General features: G+C 40.6%; 1 protein-coding gene across 1 annotated transcript in view; it reads left to right on the plus strand.

Moving 5' to 3' along the window:
- MED12L (mediator complex subunit 12L) overlaps window positions 1–19,683 on the plus strand; it is a 329,018-nt gene that overhangs the window by 92,466 nt on the left and 216,869 nt on the right. Inside the window, exons 13-14 of the mRNA XM_057737852.1 lie at window positions 13,842–13,973; window positions 16,431–16,557. Coding sequence (XP_057593835.1) covers window positions 13,842–13,973; window positions 16,431–16,557 — 259 coding nt within the window. The remainder of the gene's footprint in view (window positions 1–13,841; window positions 13,974–16,430; window positions 16,558–19,683) is intronic.

The raw sequence follows: 19,683 nt of genomic DNA on the forward strand, positions 1-19,683 counted from the left end.
TTTTTATAGCTGAGTAATATTCCATTGTATATATATATGCCACATCTTCTTTATCCATTCATTTGTTGATGGGCATTTAGGTTGCTTCCATGTTCTGACTATTGTAAATAGTGCTGCAATAAACATTATGGTACATATTTCTTTTTGGATTATGGTTTTCTCTGGGTATATGCCCAGGAGTGGGATTACTGGATCATATGGTAGTTCTATTTTTAGCTTTTTAAGGAACCTCCAAACAGTTTTCCATAGTGGCTGTACCAACTTACATTCCCACCAACAGTGCAGGAGAGTTCCCTTTTCTCCACACCCTCTCCAACATTTGTTGTTTCCAGATTTTGTGATGATGGCCATTCTGATCGGTGTGAGGTGATGCCTCATTGTGGCTTTGACTTGCATTTCTCTGATGATTAGTGATGCTGAGCATCTTTCCATGTGTTTGTTGTCCATCTGTATGTCCTTTTTGGAGAAATGTCTATTTTTTTTTTTAATTTATTTATTATTTTTTGGGGGTACACCAAGTTCAATCATCTGTTTTTATACACATATCCCCGTATTCCCTCCCTTCCTTGACTACCCCCCCCGAGTCCCCCCCACCCTCTCCGCCCCAGTCCTCTAAGACATCTTCCATCCTCGAGTTGGACTCCCTTTGTTATACAACAACTTCCCACTGGCTATCTACTTTATAGTTGATAGTATATATATGTCTGTGCTACTCTCTCGCTTTGTCTCAGCTTCCCCTTCACCCCCGGCCCCCTCCCATACCTCGAGATCACCAGTCCATTCTCTGTATCTGCATCCTTGTTCTTGTCACTGAGTTCATCAGTACCATTTTTAGATTCCGTATATGTGAGTTACCATACAATATTTGTCCTTCTCTTTCTGACTTACTTCACTCTGTATGACAGATTGTAGTTCTATCCACTTCATTACATATAGCTCCATCTCATGCCTTTTTATAGCTGAGTAATAGTCCATTGTGTATATATGCCACATCTTCTGTATCCATTCATTTGTTGATGGGCATTTTGGTTGCTTCCATGTCCTGGCTATTGTAAATAGTGCTGCAATAAACATTATGGTACATATTTCTTTTTGGATTATGGTTTTCTCTGGGTATATGCCCAGGAGTGGGATTACTGGATCATATGGTAGTTCTATTTTTAGCTTTTTAAGGAACCTCCAAACAGTTTTCCATAGTGGCTGTACCAACTTACATTCCCACCAACAGTGCAGGAGGGTTCCCTTTTCTCCACACCCTCTCCAACATTTGTTGTTTCCAGATTTTGTGATGATGGCCATTCTGATTGGTGTGAGGTGATGCCTCATTGTGGCTTTGACTTGCATTTCTCTGATAATTAGTGATGTTGAGCATCTTTCCATGTGTTTGTTGTTCATCTGTATGTCTTCTTTGGAGAAATGTCTATTTTTATTTTTTTAATAAATTTATTTTATTTATCGGCTGCATTGGGTCTTTGTTGCTGCACGTGGGCTTTCTCTAGTTGCTGCGAGTGGGGGCACTCTTCACTGAGTTGTGCAGGCTCCTCATTGTAGTGGCTTCTCTTGTTGGGGAGCACAGGCTCTAGGCGCGTGGGCTTCAATAGTTGCGGCACACGGGCTCAATAGTTGTGGCTCACGGGCTCCAGAGCACAGGCTCAATAGTTGTGGTGCACAGGCTTAGTTGCTCCGTGGCATGTGGAATCTTCCCAGTGCAGGGCTCGAACCCGTGTCCCCTGCACTGACAGGTGGATTCTCAACTACTGCGCCACCTAGGAAGTCCTGGAGAAATGTCTATTTAGGTCTTCCGCCCATTTGTGGGTTGGGTCATTTTCTTTTTCGGTATTAAGCTGCATGAACTGTTTGTATATTTTAGAGGTTAATCCTTTGTCCGTTGTTTCGTTGGCAACTATTTTTTCCCATTCTGAGGGTTGCCTTCTTGTCTTGTTTATGGTTTCTTTCACTGTGCAAAAGCTTTTTAGTTTCGTTAGGTCCCATTTGTTTATTCTTGGTTTTATTTCCATTCTTCTAGGAGGTGGGTCAAAAAGTATCTTGCTCTGATGGATGTCATAGAGTGTTCTGTCTATGTTTTCCTCTAGGAGTTTTATTGTGTCTGGCCTTACATGTAGGTCTTTAATCCATTTGGAGTTTATTTTTGTGTATGGTGTTAGGAAGTGTTCTAGTTTCATTCTTTCACATGTTGCTGTCCAATTTTCCCAGCACCACTTATTGAAGAGGCTGTCTTTTTTCCATTGTATATTCGTGCCTCCTTTGTCAAAGATAAGGTGCCCATATGTGTTTGGGCTTACCTCTGAGTTCTCTATTCTATTCCATTGGTCTTCCTTTCTGTTTTTGTGCCAGTACCATACTGTCTTGATCGCTATGGCCTTGTAGTATAGTTTGAATCAGGAAGCCTGATTCCACCAACTCCATTTTTCCTTCTCAAGATTGCTTTGGCTATTCGGAGTCTTTTGCGTTTCTATACAAATCGTAAGATTTCTTGCTCTAGTTCTGTGAAAAATGCTGCTGGTAATTTGATCGGGATTGCATTGAATCTGTAAATTGCTTTGGGTAGTACAGTCATTTTCACGATGTTGATTCTTCCAATCCAGGAACGTGGTATGTCCCTCCATCTGTTTGTGTCATCTTTGATTTCTTTCATCAGCGTCTTAAAGTTTTCTGCATACAGGTCTTCTGCCTCCTTAGGCAGGTGTATTCCTAGGTGTTTTATTCTTTTTGTTGTAGTGGTAAATGGGAGAGTTTCCTTAATTTCTCTTTCTGCTTTTCTGTTGTTAGTGTATAGGAATGCAAGAGATTTCTGTGCATTAATTTTGTATCCTGCTACTTTACTAAATTCTTCAATTAGTGCTAGCAGTTTTCTGGTAGAGTCTTTAGGGTTTTCTATGTATAATATCATGTCATCTGCAAAGAGTGACAGTTTTACTTCTTCTTTTCCAATTTGGATTCCTTTTATTTCATTTTCTTCTCTGATTGCTGTGGCTAAAACTTCCAAAACTATGTTGAATAATAATGGTGAGAGTGGGCACCCTTGTCTTGTTCCTGTTCTAAGAGGGAATTCTTTCAGTTTTTCTCCATTTAGAACAATGTTGGCTTTTGGTTTCTCATATATGGCTTTTATTATGTTGAGGTAATTTCTTTCTATGCCCATTTTCTGGAGAGTTTTTATCATAAATGGATGTTGATGTTTGTCAAAAGCTTTTTCTGCATCTATTGAGATGATCGTATGGTTTTTATCCTTCAATTTGTTATGATATATCACGTTGATTGATTTGCATATATTGAAGAATCCTTGCATCCCAGGGATAAACCCCACTTGATCATGGTGTGTGATTTTTTTAATGTGTTATTGGATTCTGTTTGCTAGTATTTTGTTGAGGATTTTTGCATCTATATTCATCAGTGATATTGGTCTGTAGTTTTCTTTTTTTGTGACATCTTTGGCTGGTTTTGGTATCAGGGTGATGGTGGCCTCGTAGAATGAGTTTGGGAGTGTTCCTCCTTCTGCAATATTTTGGAAGAGTCTGAGAAGGATAGGTGTTAGCTCTTCTGTAAATGTTTGATAGAATTCGCCCGTGAAGCCATGTGGCCCTAGGCTTTTGTTTGTTGGGAGATTTTTAATCCCTGCCTCAATTTCTGTATTTGTGATTGGTTTGTTCATAGTTTCTATTTCTTCCTGGTTCAGTCTTGCAACATTGTATTTTTCTAAGAATGTATCCATTTCTTCCAGGTTATCCAATTTATTGGCATACAGTTGCTTGTAGTAGTCTCTCATGATCTTTTGTATTTCTGAGGTGTCCGTTGTTACTTCTCCTTTTTCATTTCTAATTCTGTTGATTTGCATCTTCTCCCTTGTTTTCTTGATGAGTCTGGCTAATGGTTTATCAATTTTATCTTCTCAAAGAACCAGCTTTTAGTTTTATTAATTTTTGCTATTGCTTCCTTCCTTTCTTTTCCTCTTTCTTTGTTAAAGAATAGACCTGTGGTTAGTTTCTAGAGGTTATTGGGTAATTGAGTGATTGAATAAGAAATGAATTAGACTCTATTTAGTGTGTGCCCTCCCTCTGCTAGGAAAGAAAAATATAACAAATTTCCCTTATGATGAGACTCTGCATTTAGATGATCTTTATTATAGATGCAGGTAGCACCATTAATGAAGATGATTGCAGCAGAATTAATAATGATTCTAGTATTTTGCCACTGGGGGGGTTCCACGTTTATGAGGCCAGGTGGACAATGCTGGTAGTTAAAGAATCTTACTGATTTTTGAATTTTGGGTTCCATCCATCCTCTCTCATTTGTTTTCATTACACAGAAGTTATGTCTTCTTGTGATTTCTCTACACATAGTACACGAATACATTCTTGATATCAAGAAGTCCCTTTCAGCCCACATCCTGGACCCCTCTCCCACTCTTCTGCCCAGAAGGGGGGCATTTTGGCATGTGTCCCCACTGTAGAGGCTGATAGCTTAGATTTGACTCTTAGGTCTGTGGCCTAGTATCTTTGAGACATTTAACAAGTTCTTTCACCTTTGGCCTCAGTTTGCTCAACAATCACAGGATTGTTGTGAAAGCATTAGAGCAAGGCAGACTGTGTAACAAGCACTCCTTATATACACAAGCAGGAACCACTGTGCATTTTGGTCCATATCCTTTGGATACTTTGCTGGGCATTTATGTACATGTGTATGAACACTTAACCACTGTGGTAGGTCGGGGGACATAAATGGGATTGCTTTCTACAAAATACTCTGCAGGGTTGTTGTCTCTCATGACTGCTTAATATTGTTCATCACTTTTTTGTTGTTTATTTTCTTCTAGTCATAGTATTTTCCAGTTCTCTGGATTGATGGGGGGAGGTAATCATTTTATGCACACTGTAGTAATCTTGCCATATCCAAATATTTATGTTTCTTTCCCCTGCCTCAGTCTTTCAGAATAATGCTAAATAGTGGTTTTGTGGTCAGTATCGTTGACTCGTTGTTAGGAATGGGAGTGTTTCTAGTGTTTTATACTTAATCAACTGTTCGATTAAATCAGTTATTTTTCCATGTTAAGTAAGTGCATGTGTGTGTCAGGGGAGGGGAACAAAACATCAATCTCCCCCATCCACCTTGTTTTTATCTTTGGTTTCATGAACGCTGTATTGCTTTTACTCTTTAATTAACAATATCTGTTGAATCTACTATGTGCCAGGCACTGTGGTAGATACTGAAAATAAAACCACGGGAAAGACAGATCCCTGCCTTATACAAGCATCTGATCTACGTGTGTTAGAGGAGGAATGAAATCTTTGGTAATTCCCTCCTGTGGTTTCATTTTCTCCATGTCAGTTAGATTAGAGGTCTGGCTCCTCCCTACAGAGGGAGGAGCCAGAACCGCGGGGGGACAGTGGCTGGTTGGAGTGGGCTGGGAGGCAGGCTTCCTGGGGTACACGTGAGCCCCTCGGGAGACTTCCACTCGCTCATGATGCTCCTTGTGCTTCCACTGATCTTGCCGCACCTGTGATGGGAGGAGCAGAGAGAAGTAGATCTCCCAGTTCTGCTATTTTTGATCTCTGTGCCCTGGGCCATCTTACTTAACCTCTGAACCTCAGTTTTCTTACCTATAGAATGAGAATAGCCACACCTCCTTCAAAGTTTGTTGTCGAGATTAGAGATGATGTACGTAAAACACCCAGTATCTGCTCAGTAAATGTTTTCAGTTATCCTGCTGTCACTGTGGTTGAAAATCTACAAATTGTTAATATCATTATTGCTGTGATTACATTTTAATTTATATCAGAGCTAGACCCCACATTCTTGACCCCCTAGTTTGGTGCTTTTTCTCTGACCTTAACTTTATGTGCCATGGCTCAATTTCTCTCTGTCTGTCTTCCATTCTTGAGTATCCCATTTGCCTGTGTGTAGTTATAGGCTAGGGCATGCTTGCTGTGAATTTTGAACAACTTCTTACTATCTATCAAAGTACCGATATGAAAAGCTGTCTGTTACTGCCCATGAAGACTCCAACTCTGGCTTATAGTGTTTGGCATGATGAAGTACTTTCCTTTAATATCAGAGGTGTGTCTCCCTTTGCTACTGGATATTTAAAGCCCGTAGCCATGAAGCTATGTTGTGAAAGATGCATATTACGTGGAAATAAATATTATCGCACAAGGGAGCAGACTACTGTGGTGCTGTGAGCACTGAGAGTGCAGGTGGAAGAGCAAAGAGAAGCTCGGGCCCATTGTGTTCCCTGGGGCAGGGTCAAGATGACCTTCTAGGTTCTTTGAACATAGTGTTGCTCCACTTATTTAGTTCATTTCCCAAGATTTATCTTGTGGCAAGAGTTCCATTAATTAGTTGAGTAATCTTGGGCAAGTTATTTAACATCTCTATGCCTTGGTTTCATTATTTGTAAAATGGGGGTGATGATAGTAACAATAGCTCATAGGTAGTTAAGATTAAAAGAAATAATTCTGGAAACATTTATTGTAGTGTCTGACTGTAAATTGAGTAAGCACTCAATAAATAAATGTTAATTCCCTTTATTACTACCACCTGAAAATTTGTCAACATATCTTTGTTAGTGATTTTGAGAGTAATTAAGTCCATACCTAGTTATTTTGTATTTTAGATTTTCATTAGAAGCGACTGAAAAGATTTAGATTTAAGGTCAAGTTTTGATACTTCCAGTTTCTCGTTTTGTCTGCCTTGGCCAGTTAAAAGTGCTAAATGAGACTTTAGTAATGACTAGAATAAGCAATATATATTGCAAAAAACCTATTCTGAAAAATTGATATTTGATCAGAATAGAAACAGACAATTTCATTTGGTCAGGGCTAATCTCTTTATCATCCAGAATGTTTTGTAAGGCTGAGCAGAGAGCAGTGCATGTAATGAGTACTTGATAGGGTGATTTTTTTTTTTCTTATATTCAAAGAATTGCCTTCACTCCCCATCAAAGACTCAAATCGAGAATGTCACATTGAAGCTGAGAGGATGGGGCACTGCAATTAGTAACCCCCTCCTTGAACCGCTTGGGGTAGGAGAAAGAGTAGTACTTCCAGAAGAAGTAGGGGTGCTGTTCCTGGAAGAAGGGAAGAGTGGTGGGTGGGCAGAGAGCAGACCATGTCTGAGATCTGGTCTGAGAACTTCCCTTCTTGGGAGGATTCGAGCTTTACTGGTAATTGTGCACCTATGACTTCCCCTTTCCTGTGTTCCATTACAAGCCTGGCTCATCTGCCGCTCCTATTTATGCATCTTTAGTTAGATATTGAAATAGTTCTCTTTGCCTGCAGAAAAATAGAAATAAAAACAAAACTACCATCACAAAAATTTCCATGGTTCCACTGCTGAAGACAAGTTCTCTGGCCTATGAATCATCTGTGTGGATCTTTCCCTGTAAGGTCACCTGGTTTTCTCTGATTAGATCCATTAGGTGCCTCTGCCAAATTTTGGAGGGAAATTGCCAATTTTGGGGGCTGGGGGTGGGGAGTGTCTTGGTATCACACTTCACTGATGTCTGGAGGACTCGTATCTTTTTACTTAAAAGGTAATTTCCTTGGGCTATATTCTCAGAGATTGAATTATTGAAGCAAATAGTATGAACGTTTTTGAGACTTGTTATGTGTTAGAAATTTCATACAAAAGGGAAATGCCAATTTTTATTCCTACAAAGTAATGCATGAGACTGTTTACATCTAATGCCTAGAAGAAGGCCTGATAGCAATACATAGTTATTGATGAATTAATAAGGAAATGAATTAATGAGGCTACTACCTATTTCGTGGTACTCTTCTTCAGTGAACTATCATTAAACTCTTTTTCCTAGATTTTTAATCTTTTATTGTAGTCTTACTATATTTGCCATTTAAGCAGCAGTCCTCTGCCCCTATAATTCCCTGAACCTCAACACTACTTTTTATGTGTTTATTTAGAACTACTTTGAATTAATTTCCTCTTGCTGCTGTAACAAGTTATCAGAAATGTATTGGCCTAAAACAGCATAGATTTATTCTCTTATGGTTCTGGAGGTTATGATCTTACTGAGCTCTAAATCAAGGGGTCAGTTGAGCTCTTCCTTCTGTACGCTCTAGGGGAGTATCTGTTTCCTTGCATTTTCCAGCTTCTAGAGATCACCTTCCTTCCTTAGCTTGTGTCCCCTTGCTCCATCTTCAAAGTCAACATCATGGCACCTTCAAATCTCTCCCTGCCTCTGACTCTTGTTTCCATCGTCCCATGTCTTTCTCTGACTCTCCTGCCTTCCCCTTTCCCTTAGAAGCTCCCCTGTGACTACCTTGGGTCTACCCAAATAATCCAGGGTAACCCCCCTTCTCAGATCCTTATCTCAGTCACAACTGCTGCACAGTCCCATTTTGTAATTTACAGTAACATATTCACAGGTCCTGAGATTAGGACGTGCACATCTTTGCGGTGGGGGTGGGGGATTATACTGCCTACCATATACTTATTTCTCCTTTTGTCCATCTCAGTTTGTTTTTGTTTTCTGTTTTTTAAATTCCATTTTTTTTTCCTCCTCTCTCTCTGTCTCTCTCTTTTGGCAGCTTGCGGGATGTTAGTTTCTCCACCAGGTTTTGAACCTGGGCCCTGGCAGTGAAAGCAAGGAGTCCTAACCACGGGATTGCCAGGGAATTCCCTGTTCATCTCAGTTTTGAAATTTAGCTCATTCCTCAAGGTTTTTCTTGAAAGCCACCTTCTGAAAGAAACATTTAATAATTCCCTTCGGTCTTCTCTCTCTGCTCCTGTTAAATGTTGTTGGCTTTCTGAGATAATTTTCATTCTTTTTATGTGTCTAAATTATTTATATACACGTATGTCCGCCCCACTTAATTGCCATCTCGTGGAAGGCAAGGGCCTGTATTTTGTTCATATCTTGAACTGCTAAATTACCTCAAGTTTTTGCCTTGAAGTTATTTTGTTTTAAAATAATATTTATTAAATTCCACTTTACAATTATTAGTTATTTTAAAGAAAAGGAGCTTAATGTTTTTAGACATTTGTTTACAGGATGAGAATACATTTCAGCTTCCATATTTGAAGCCATGATGTCCTGTTGATAGTTACTCGAATTAATTTGTAAGATAGCATCTGGCAGGCAAATGGAAGCCATCCTCTAATAATTTTCTAGAAATTATTTAGAGCAGAGCAGTGGCAGGGCTGGGGGTAGTGGGGTATGAGGCATTTGTAGGTGGGTGTCTGTCTGTATGCCTGTTGAACGTGTCTGATGGGGTGTACCCTGGAGCTGGTGTTGAGAGTTAAATAAGCAGGGGATCCTCCTTATTTTTGATAATTGGTGGAATCTAGAAAAGACCTCTTGGTAAAACCACTTAAAATATGAACCAGAATTTTGTAGTAAATATGGGGAAAGGGGATGTTCGAATGCAAAGTTATCTCAGAAAGTAATACTAAATTTTACAAATTTATAACAATTTTTCAGTAGTAAAGAAGAATGAAATGCTTTATGACTCAAATATATAAATGTAATTATTTATATTGCAGAAATAGCTTGCTTTGAAGTTGGCATAATAGCACCTGATTTTCCAATAGGATTTTCTGAAGTTAGTCATAAAACTTTTGTAATAGCTTACTGTTTCTTTAAAAATTGGCCCTGAGCCTGCCTGTTCCTCCCTCCCCATCACTCCAGTATCCTAAGGAAAGAGCAGCATCATTTAGTAGGCTATTCGATGTTCAGAAAGGAGTGGACTTTGCACTTTTGGAATCTGGCCAGTATTGGAAAATACTTATTGATCGAAAATAGATTTTGAAATGTATGACTTTTTATGGGCATAATTAAAATTTTATATTTTAAAACTGAATCTTTTAGCAGCAGTTCCCCCTCATTTTCTTATTTCACTTAATTCCTAATAATTACATATTGAGGCCACAATTGCAGTGGGTAGACTGCAGGCCTGTGTGTCTTCAAGTTAGTATGTGGGATGTCTGTAAGCTGGGGCAGACAGGTGCTCATCGCCTATGAGACGTGGAAAGTGCGGGTGCTTAGACTTAGTCACTTTCCTCCCCACGCCTTCAGAACAGTGCGTTACTTTATGATTAGTTGCCTTTTCTGCTTTTCCCTCTACAGGGTTAACTATTTGAGAACAAGGGCCAGCTCTTTAAAATTTTTGTTTCCTCAATGCCTGGCACATCTTGGGTGGTTCATAAGTGTTTTTGGAAGTGAATTCTCTTTCCTAAGACTTCTTTTCTAGCACATTTCTGCCCCAAACCGGTGGTCCATGTCTAGACGTGTGAAAAAGAAGTCTTTTCCTTTATATATGCTTCTCTATGCATTTCTAGGTCAAACAGAGCCTATTACTTAAGTTGGGTGAGTCAATTATTCTTTTGTAGCACATTTTCATTCCGTTTGGTGATGAAGAGGAAAAAAAAAAAACTTTGTAAATGTAGATATGATGCACATTACTGACTGAAGAATTTATTAAAAACTGATGTCACAAACGAAATAAAAAAACAAAACAACAACAAAAAAAACGGATGTCATACCTAGGAATAAACCTGCCTAAGGAGGCAAAAGACCTGTAAGCAGAAAACTGTAAGACACTGATGAAAGAAATCAAAGACGACACAAACGGATGGAGGGACATACTATGTTCCTGGATTGGAAGAATCAACGTTGTGAAAATGACTGTACTACCCAAAGCAATTTACAGATTCAACACAATCCCTATCAAATTACCAACAGCATTTTTCACAGAACTAGAGCAAGAAATCTTACGATTTGTATGGAAACACAAAAGACCGTGAATAGCCAAAGCAATCTGGTGAAGGAAAAATGGAGTTGGTGGAATTAGGCTTCCTGACTTCAAACTATACTACAAGGCCACAGTGATCAAGACAGTATGGTACTGGCACAAAAACAGAAAGGAAGATCAGTGGAACAGAATAGAGAACCCAGAGGTAAACCCAAGCACATATGGGCACCTTGTCTTTGACAAAGGAGGCACGAATATACAATAGAAAAAAGACAGCCTCTTCAATAAGTGGTGCTGGGAAAATTGGACAGCAACATGTCAAAGAATGAAACTAGAACACTTCCTAACACCATACACAAAAATAAACTCCAAATGGATTAAAGACCTACATGTAAGGCCAGACATGATAAAACTCCTAGAGGAAAACATAGACCGAACACTCTATGACATCCATCAAAGCAAGATCTTTTTTTGACCCATCTCCTAGAATAAAGGAAATAAAACCAAGAATAAACAAATGGGACCTAATGAAACTTAAAAGCTTTTGCACAGCGAAAGAAACCAGAAACAAGACAGGAAGACAACCCTTAGAATGGGAGAAAATACTTGCCAATGAAGCAACGGACAAAGGATTAATCTCCAAAATATACAAGCAGCTCATGCAGCTTAATACCCAAAAAGCAAATGACCCAATCCACAAATGGGCAGAAGACCTAAATAGATATTTCCCCAAAAAGACATGCAGATGGCTAACAAACACATGAAAAGATGCTCACCATCACTAATCATCAGAGAAACGCAAGTCAAAGCTACAATGAGGTATCACCTCACACCGGTCAGAATGGCCATCATCACAAAATCTGGAAACAACAAATGTTGGCGAGGGTGTGGAGAAAAGGGAACTCTCCTGCACTGTTGGTGGGAATGTAAGTTGGTACAGCCACTAGGGAAAACTGTTTGGAGGTTCCTTGAAAAACTGCAAATAGAACTACCATATGATCCAGTAATCCCATTCCTGGGCATATACCCAGAGAAAACCATAATCCAAAAGAAGCATGTACCATAATGTTCATTGCAGCACTATTTACAATAGCCAGAACATGGAAGCAACCTAAATGCCCATCAACAAATGAATGGATAAAGAAGATGTGACATATATATACAATGGAATCTTACTCAGCCATAAAAAGGAATGAAATGGAGCTATATGTAATGAGGTGGATAGACCCAGAGTCTGTCATACAGAGTGAAGTAAGCCAGAAAGAGAAAAACAAATACCATATGCTCACTCATATATATGGAATCTGAAAAAGTGGTACTGATGAGTCCAGTGACAGGGCAAGAATAAGGATGCAGATGCAGAGAATGGACTTGAGGACATAGGGTTGGGGGTGGGGGGCGAAGGGGAAGCTGGGACCAAGTAAGAGAGTAGCATAGACATATATACACTACCACCTGTAAAATAGCCAGTAGGAAGTTGCTGTATAACAAAGGGAGATCAACTGGATGATGGGTGATGCCTTAGAGGACCGGGACGGGGAGGGTGGGGGGGAGTCGTGGGAGGAAGGGTATATGGGGATATATGTCTAAATACAGCTGATTCACTTTGGTGTACCTCAAAAACCGGTACAAGAGTTTAAAGCAATTATATTCCAATAAAGAGCTTTAATAAAACCTGATGGCATTATTTTTTAAGTAAATCCTTTTGTTCTATTTAATTTTCTAAATCTCAGCATGTGGCACTTCACTGCATTGATTTATATTTTTGCTTTTCCCAGGATGAGATAGAATCCAGGCAGGAATTCCTCCCAGTTTGCTTTCTTTTTTAAATGTTATGTTCAATCTTTATATATTGTAATTGAATTATTTCTCTTGGTTTAAATTGACTCAGAGTTTCTTTTGAGATATCTGTCCCAGATAGCATTTCCTTGTTTTAAGTCAGCATGTGTTTAACTGAATTTAGGGTAGGATGAGTAAAAATCTCGGAATAAATTGATTTTCGTGATCTGAATTGTCTGCCGGTGTCTAAAAGCTGATCAGGGATTCTTATCCTGGGATTCTTGGATGTCTTCTCAGAGTCCACAAGCCCTCTGAACTGCTGTGCTGAAGTACAGGTGTGTATATGTCAATTTTTCCTGGGAGTGCGCTCACAGCTATCATAATCTTAGTTGAGCTTATGGATTCTAAAATGTTAAGAACTTCTCATATAGCATACACATGGCAGTCCCGTGATTGGTCCTTTTGGCACAGTGTTTATGCAGCTGGGCAGATGATAAAAATGTGCAGTTGACGTTCAGTGTTTGGCATAGATCCTCTACAAGGAAAGGCGGGATTGCATAGAAGGACGATCCTCCTATTGACTTACCTCCTCCTTCCTCCCCCAATTCATGCCACTTGGGTGCCTGTGACCTTTCTCTGACTCTTCTCACCCTCAGTCTGTGGTACCCATCACCAGCCCGTGGCAGCTCCAGCTGACAGTTCTGATGGCGGTGCTGCGCCCTTTGCAGATACAGGCTGCTGTCCTTTGTTAACTGGGTCTGCTTGTAACTCTTGTTCCTTTCAATGCCTGGCTGTCACTCTTCACGCTGGTTGTTTCTAAGGCAGTGAGTTTTGATCAGCACCCAGGCCTCCCCTCCAGTTTGTTCCTTCCATCTCCTCCTTGAATGAGGCGACTCAGCCTGGCTGTCAGGGCTCTGTGTTGACTGAGGCTGTGAGTGAGGCCCCAAGGGGCTTAGCAGTGGCCTGAAGTACTCGGGTTTTGTAACAACTGTTCTTGATATTGAGAGGTCAGTTTCCCTTTCTGTTTCCTTTAAAATTGAGTTCTGGAGGCTTGATGGGGCTAGTTTATTAAGTGAAGGAAACTCTACAAGGAAGCTTTAATTCTGTGGAAATTGTCACACATGCAGCTGTTCTCAGTAAGTGATTTCCTTCCTTTTGACTAAAGTTTTACCCTTTATACCTCAATAAAAATAGATTTGGAAACACTTTCTAAAACGACTGTCATAAGGTAGAAGAAGAAAGCTTCAAAGCTTTAGATATCCTTTTGCTTGCGTCCCAAGTCTCATCAGATGAATGTTTCATGTGACATGGCTGGTATCCACTTCTCTTGGTCATCAGGTTGCCCCCAACGATGAAGCTGTGGTGACACTTTTGTGCGAATGGGCTGTGAGCTGTAAACGGTCAGGCAAGCACAGGGCGATGGCTGTGGCAAAACTCTTGGAGAAGAGACAAGCGGAAATCGAGGCAGAGGTAGGTCGGATTTTCTTTCTACTTGTCGATGCCATTGTTTAAAAATACTGCTTTGGGCAGGATTCTGTTTCTTACTCTCATAATGCTTTTTTTTTTCTCCTTTTGAAGGAAAAAGGAAGAATGTACAAATTCACATAAAGAGTGTATAGTAGGATCCCTCTAAGTTGATTGATAAAGCCAATAATTTATATTCTGCACGAATTTAAAATACAACTTCAGTATCTGATTTAGAATGGAAATCTCCCTTTGTGAGGTTAAGACGCACACAAATACATATATATCTATGGTATTTTACATACATCTGTGTATATGTACATACATACATGTAGTGGATCTGGAAATACTTTCTTGAGGCAGTTGTGACTGTGAGGCTATAGATGCCAGTTTGTATTCGTTTTTGAAATTGTGTTCTGGCCCCAGAGAGAGCAATGGAAGCCCCTGGAGTAGATTAGAAAGGAACAAGCAAAGCTCACTTTGTCAGCGTTAGCTGGGTTGAAGGAAAGCTTCTAAGTGAGCCTCCCTTTCTGCCTGTGGGGCCTGGTGCGGGCGGCTCTGGAGAAGGCACGTGGGTGATCTGAGCAGGCCTGTCCGCTCTCACCTGGACGCCTGTGGGGCCTCCTGCCTCGAGCCTCTCGCCCCCTCTTCCTCCTCCCCTCCCTCCTCCTCGCGTTCCCTGGCATCCTCCACACAGCAGCCAGAGCCGTCTTTTCAAAATGGACCCGATCACATTGTCCCCTTCCTAAAACTCCCGGTGGCTTCTTCCTGTGACCCCCGGAACCTCAGAGGAGCCACCCCTCCTGCCCTTACATCTCATTGCAGAGGTCCCTCCCCCGGTCACACACAGCCCCGGCCGCCCTGGCCTTCCTGTCCCCACACACCACACTCGTGTTTCTCTTGGGGCCTCTGCTCTTGCTGTTCCTTCCAGGGGGCGCACTCTGTCCCCCCTCCTTACACGGCCGCTCCTGTTTCAGGAGGTGTCACGTCCCGTCTGGCATTCCTGGCTCAGCGTGTGTCACCTCCTCAGGAGGCCCCTCCATCCCCACCTTATCTACAGCTACTGGCCCCCACGCCGCGGCCACCCTTTGTCACGCCACTCTATTTTACTCTCCTCGTTGACGTCTTATTTAATGCCTGGGAGCGTAAGCTTGATGACAGGAGACTTGCTCACCCTGTTCAGTGTTGTGTTACTGATGACACACCTGCTTCCTATGACAGTATTAAAGAAATGAAATAGGAAGGATATTTTCATAGACATCTCCTGTTGGGCGAGCACTGTTCACCAAATACAAAAGGTCATGTTGTTAAAAGTGGGGCTTAAAGATATTGATGCTAAGATGTGAACTACATGGTCCCTTTTACAATGGCCAAATTAGGAAAAGCGTTTCATTGCTTTTTTTTCTGTGTATTTATGACTAGACTATATTCTACAGTGAATTGCAATGACTGAACTTTAGTAACTAAAGTTGAATTCCTCAAATTTGATCGCTCCTTCTGGATTTTTATTGTGTCTTCCACTCCCCCCTTGTGTATCCCAGAATACACACACACACACACACACACACGCACGCACACACACAATCATACTCAGAAGAGGTTCACACATAGATGACTTTGTAATTTTAATAGGTGTAAATGTATTCATATCTTAAAATGTATTCTCTCAGAAATGTTTAAGATAATTGATTTCTATTAATCACCATTTTCAAAATTTGACCTTTATAAAGAGAGGATGGATTGAAGAAATTGTATCTAAATATAATACTATTTCCATATTAAAATAATGAAAATGGGAAGCATCGAAGGGATATTTAAAAAAATAGAAAATGAGGTTCTGATTGCTTCTAAGCTATTTCTTTACTGGTCTTCTAGTAAGTTCTGACCTTAAGAACGTAGACATTAAACAGCTTCTCTGGATGTGTTTCATGAACTGAGGAGATTCCAGGAGGTTCTGAGAGAGCTTATTGCTGAAGTGTGATGAGTGAAAGAATCTTATTAGAGGAATAATCTTAGTTTTCTCATTTGATACCGCATTTCCTCAACATACTCGTAAATTCACCGCTTGACCAAAAACAAACACAAAAGAATCGAACTCAGTAATACATGCCCAAATATTTCCTGGAGGAAATACCATTAAACATGAACTATTTAAAAATGAAGACAACTGTAAATCATTTTTAGCAGTGTTGCATAGGGGGAGTGAGTAGTTTATAATGCACATGAATAATGTTTTTCACAGATGTTCTTTGAAATGATTTGAATTGTTCTGGGGCAGCTTCCCTCAACTTTTAGCAATTATATTCACTTAAGATGCATGGCCCTCACATAAGTACAGAACTCTCAATTTTGCATGCTTTATGCAAGAACGTAAATGTTAATAAAAAATTAACACATTTCATGACCCAGTGTGACTGCACTTGTCCTCTGTAATTAACTTTGCTTGTTTATTTTTAATCTTAGAGATGTGGTGAATCAGAGGTCTTAGATGAGAAGGAGTCCATTTCTTCAGCCTCTCTTGCTGGATCTAGTTTGCCTGTTTTCCAGAATGTTCTGCTAAGGTTTTTAGATACACAGGCCCCCTCATTGTGTAAGTAAAGCTCTTTGCTTCTATATCTTAAATAAGGGGATTGACCTCTTTTTGGAACTGACCTTTTTCTCCCCCCTTATCTGTAATCTTATCAAAAGTTCTTTGTGCTGAATGTGATGTGTATTTTACTGAGCAACATTTTGTAGCCTGTTTTAAATGGAGACTTTTATGCAATTTTAGAATCAGGCAATCTTCAAAGACTTAAAAATTTCCAGAGTTTTAATAATTAAAACAGGACTTCCCTGGTGGCACAATGGTTAAGAATCTGCCTGCTCTGCGTCTGTGTCTCTATTTCCGCCTTGCAAACCAGTTGATTTGTACCCTTTTTCTTTAGACACAGATGTAGAGAACAAACATATGGACACCAAGTGGGGAAAGCGGGGAGGGTTGGGGGGGAATGAATTGGGAGATTGGGATACCAAATTGTATGCTCTAAATATATGCAGTTTATTGTATGTTAACTGTATGTCAATAAAAGTTCTAAAAAAGAAAAGAAAATTATCATTTAAAAATTTCATTATGAAATATTTCATACACAAAACAGAATAATAACAATATATAATACAAAATACACTATGAGAAAAAAAAAAAAGAATCTGCCTGCTAATGCAGGGGACATGGGTTCGAGCCCTGGTCCAGGAAGATCCCACATCTTGAGGAACAACTAAGCCTGTGTGCCACAACTACTGAGCCTGTGCACCCTAGAGCCCAAGAGCCACAACTACTGAAGCCTGTGCACCCTAGAGCCCAAGAGCCACAACTACTGAGCCCATGTGCTGCAACTGCTGAAGCCTACATGCCTAGAGCCCCGTGCTCTGCAATGAGAAGCCACTTCACTGAGAAGCCTGTACACTGCAGTGAAGAGTAGCCCCCACTCGCCACAACTAGAGAGCCCCCGTGCAGCAACAAAGAACTAATGAAGCCAAAACAAAAGAAACAAACAAAAAAATAATTAAAACAATAAGTCAGCTCATTCCCCTGTATTTGGTGGACTAATTTTCCCTTTCTAGACCTCTCTTACCCAAAAGAGAGGAGCTAAGGTCCTGTGATGTTTACTACATGTATATTGTGATTATGAACCTTCTCTTTTTGCACTGTTTTCTAAATTTCTGATTTTCTAACTTCTGACATTAAAAGGTGGAAAAAATAAAACAAAAGTACCTTATAAGCAGGTCTCTAATACCCTCTCTTGGGTGTTCATGTCCTATTGTGTTCTTTTTGTGTCTTTTATTTCATTTTTGGTGGGGAGTGGGGGATTTGGGGGAATAAACAACCACCCAGTGAGTTCATACTGTGGGTGGGAACTTTAAAAAACAATCATTTGTGTGAGCTAATTGGGCTTGGTCTTGTTCTGAAGTTTTCATCTGACAGAGGACATCAGGGAGGATCTCAGGATAGATGGTGACAGAACAACAGAAAAATGGCAAAAAGTGAAAAGTGACGGAAAGGGGAGAAAAAGAGTAGAAGGTAGAAAAGGGAGACATCTGTGGAGATGAAAGAGGTAAAGCAGCAAGAAATAGTACTGCTTCTGATTCCTCTGAGGAGGGCCTCGTTTGGAGTTGAGTGATGCCTGGAGGTGAGGTTCTTTGAGTTACTTGGTGGCTGTTCCAGGCTAGAGGGAGAGCTAGAGCCCTAGCCAAGCTGGTGGTTGGAATGTAGGGAGCAGTGATGAACCCTGGAGAAGTGAAAGGACAGGAGAGATTCCAGGGCGGAGAAAATATACTGTCAGGAGTGGAAGTTAGCGGCTCTGACTTACCTTTGTCCTGGGGGAGATAGACACTTGCCTTCCCTTGCCTCATCCCATCCCCATTTCGGTTCTTAATTTGGGAAAAACCTCCTCCTCCTCTGCCTGCCTTGCTCTGGATGCCATTTACTGCCCTGTCCGAGAAAGCTCTGCTGCTTCTCTGAGTCGAGTGTGTGCCTCCCCGGCTTTGGAGGTGGGCGAGAGCACATATTCAGGCTTGAGGCTTAGGGCACTGAGTGTGCTGTTTCCTGGATCCATCTGTTGTCATTATCGGTGTTTGTGAGCTTGATGGTACCAGGAACTGGGCTTTGTAGGTTTAATCTCAGCAGTTTAGTCATTTTTTAACCTTCTCTCAAAGGAACAAAGTTTTAGCGTACAGCTGTAATATTAAAAGTCATAATGTGAGTTAACTAAACTAGTTGTGAAATTAAAAAGATGACAGAGCTCCATCTTGGGGCCCTTTTTATTCCATTGTCCGTTTTTCTTTTCAGTGGATCCCACTTACTCGTTTTTTCAAAAACCATCTGAATTATGGTTCTGTTGTGAAGTCCACTTTGAAAAAGCACAGCCCCCTCCCTCCACCTCATACACTCAAGGTAGAACGGTCATGAGTCATGAGTCATGAGCAGTTAGAATAGTAAAACCAGAAGGAAGCAGTCTAGCCCCATCCCCTTTTTTTCTTTCTTTCTTTTTTTTAAAATAAATTTGTTTATTTTATTTGTTTATTGGTTGAGTTTGGTCTTCATTGCTGCACACGGGCTTTCTCCAATTACGGTGAGCAGGGGCTACTCTTCATTGTGGTGCACGGGCTCCTCATTGCTGTGGCTTCTCTTGGTGTGGAGCTGGGCTCTAGGCACCTGGGCTTCAGTTGTTGCAGCACACAGGCGCAATCGTTGTGGCTCACGGGCTCTAGAGCGCAGGCTCAATAGTTGTGGCCCACGGGTTTAGTTGCTCCGCGGCATGTGGGATCTTCCCGGAGCAGGGATCGAACCCATGTCCCCTGCATTGGCAGGTGGATTCTTAACCGCTGCGCCACTTAGGAAGTACCCCCCCCCCCCCCCCGCTTTTTTTTCTTACCTGAAATTTTGTTTACATGATGACTTAAATGGTCATTCATTTGCCAGGGACCACTACATTTAATGTTGAAATGGTGCTTAAAATACTGGATGCTATTTTTCAGTTACAGTGGGACAATCAAAACTGGTGTGCCCATTCTCTGCAAAGAGCTAGAGCCTCATAGCAAATTTTCCAATAAATCCCTTATTTTGTTTTTTTTAAAAAAGGAAAATATGAAAAGTAGTGAAAATATTGTTAAGCCTTAGTTATTGGATTTTTTTCCCTGCCCGGTCAAGGAAACTGAATTCTTGATTGAATTTGTTTCT

The sequence above is a fragment of the Hippopotamus amphibius genome, chromosome 6 (genome assembly GCF_030028045.1).
Source record: "Hippopotamus amphibius kiboko isolate mHipAmp2 chromosome 6, mHipAmp2.hap2, whole genome shotgun sequence".
NCBI lineage: Eukaryota > Metazoa > Chordata > Mammalia > Artiodactyla > Hippopotamidae > Hippopotamus > Hippopotamus amphibius.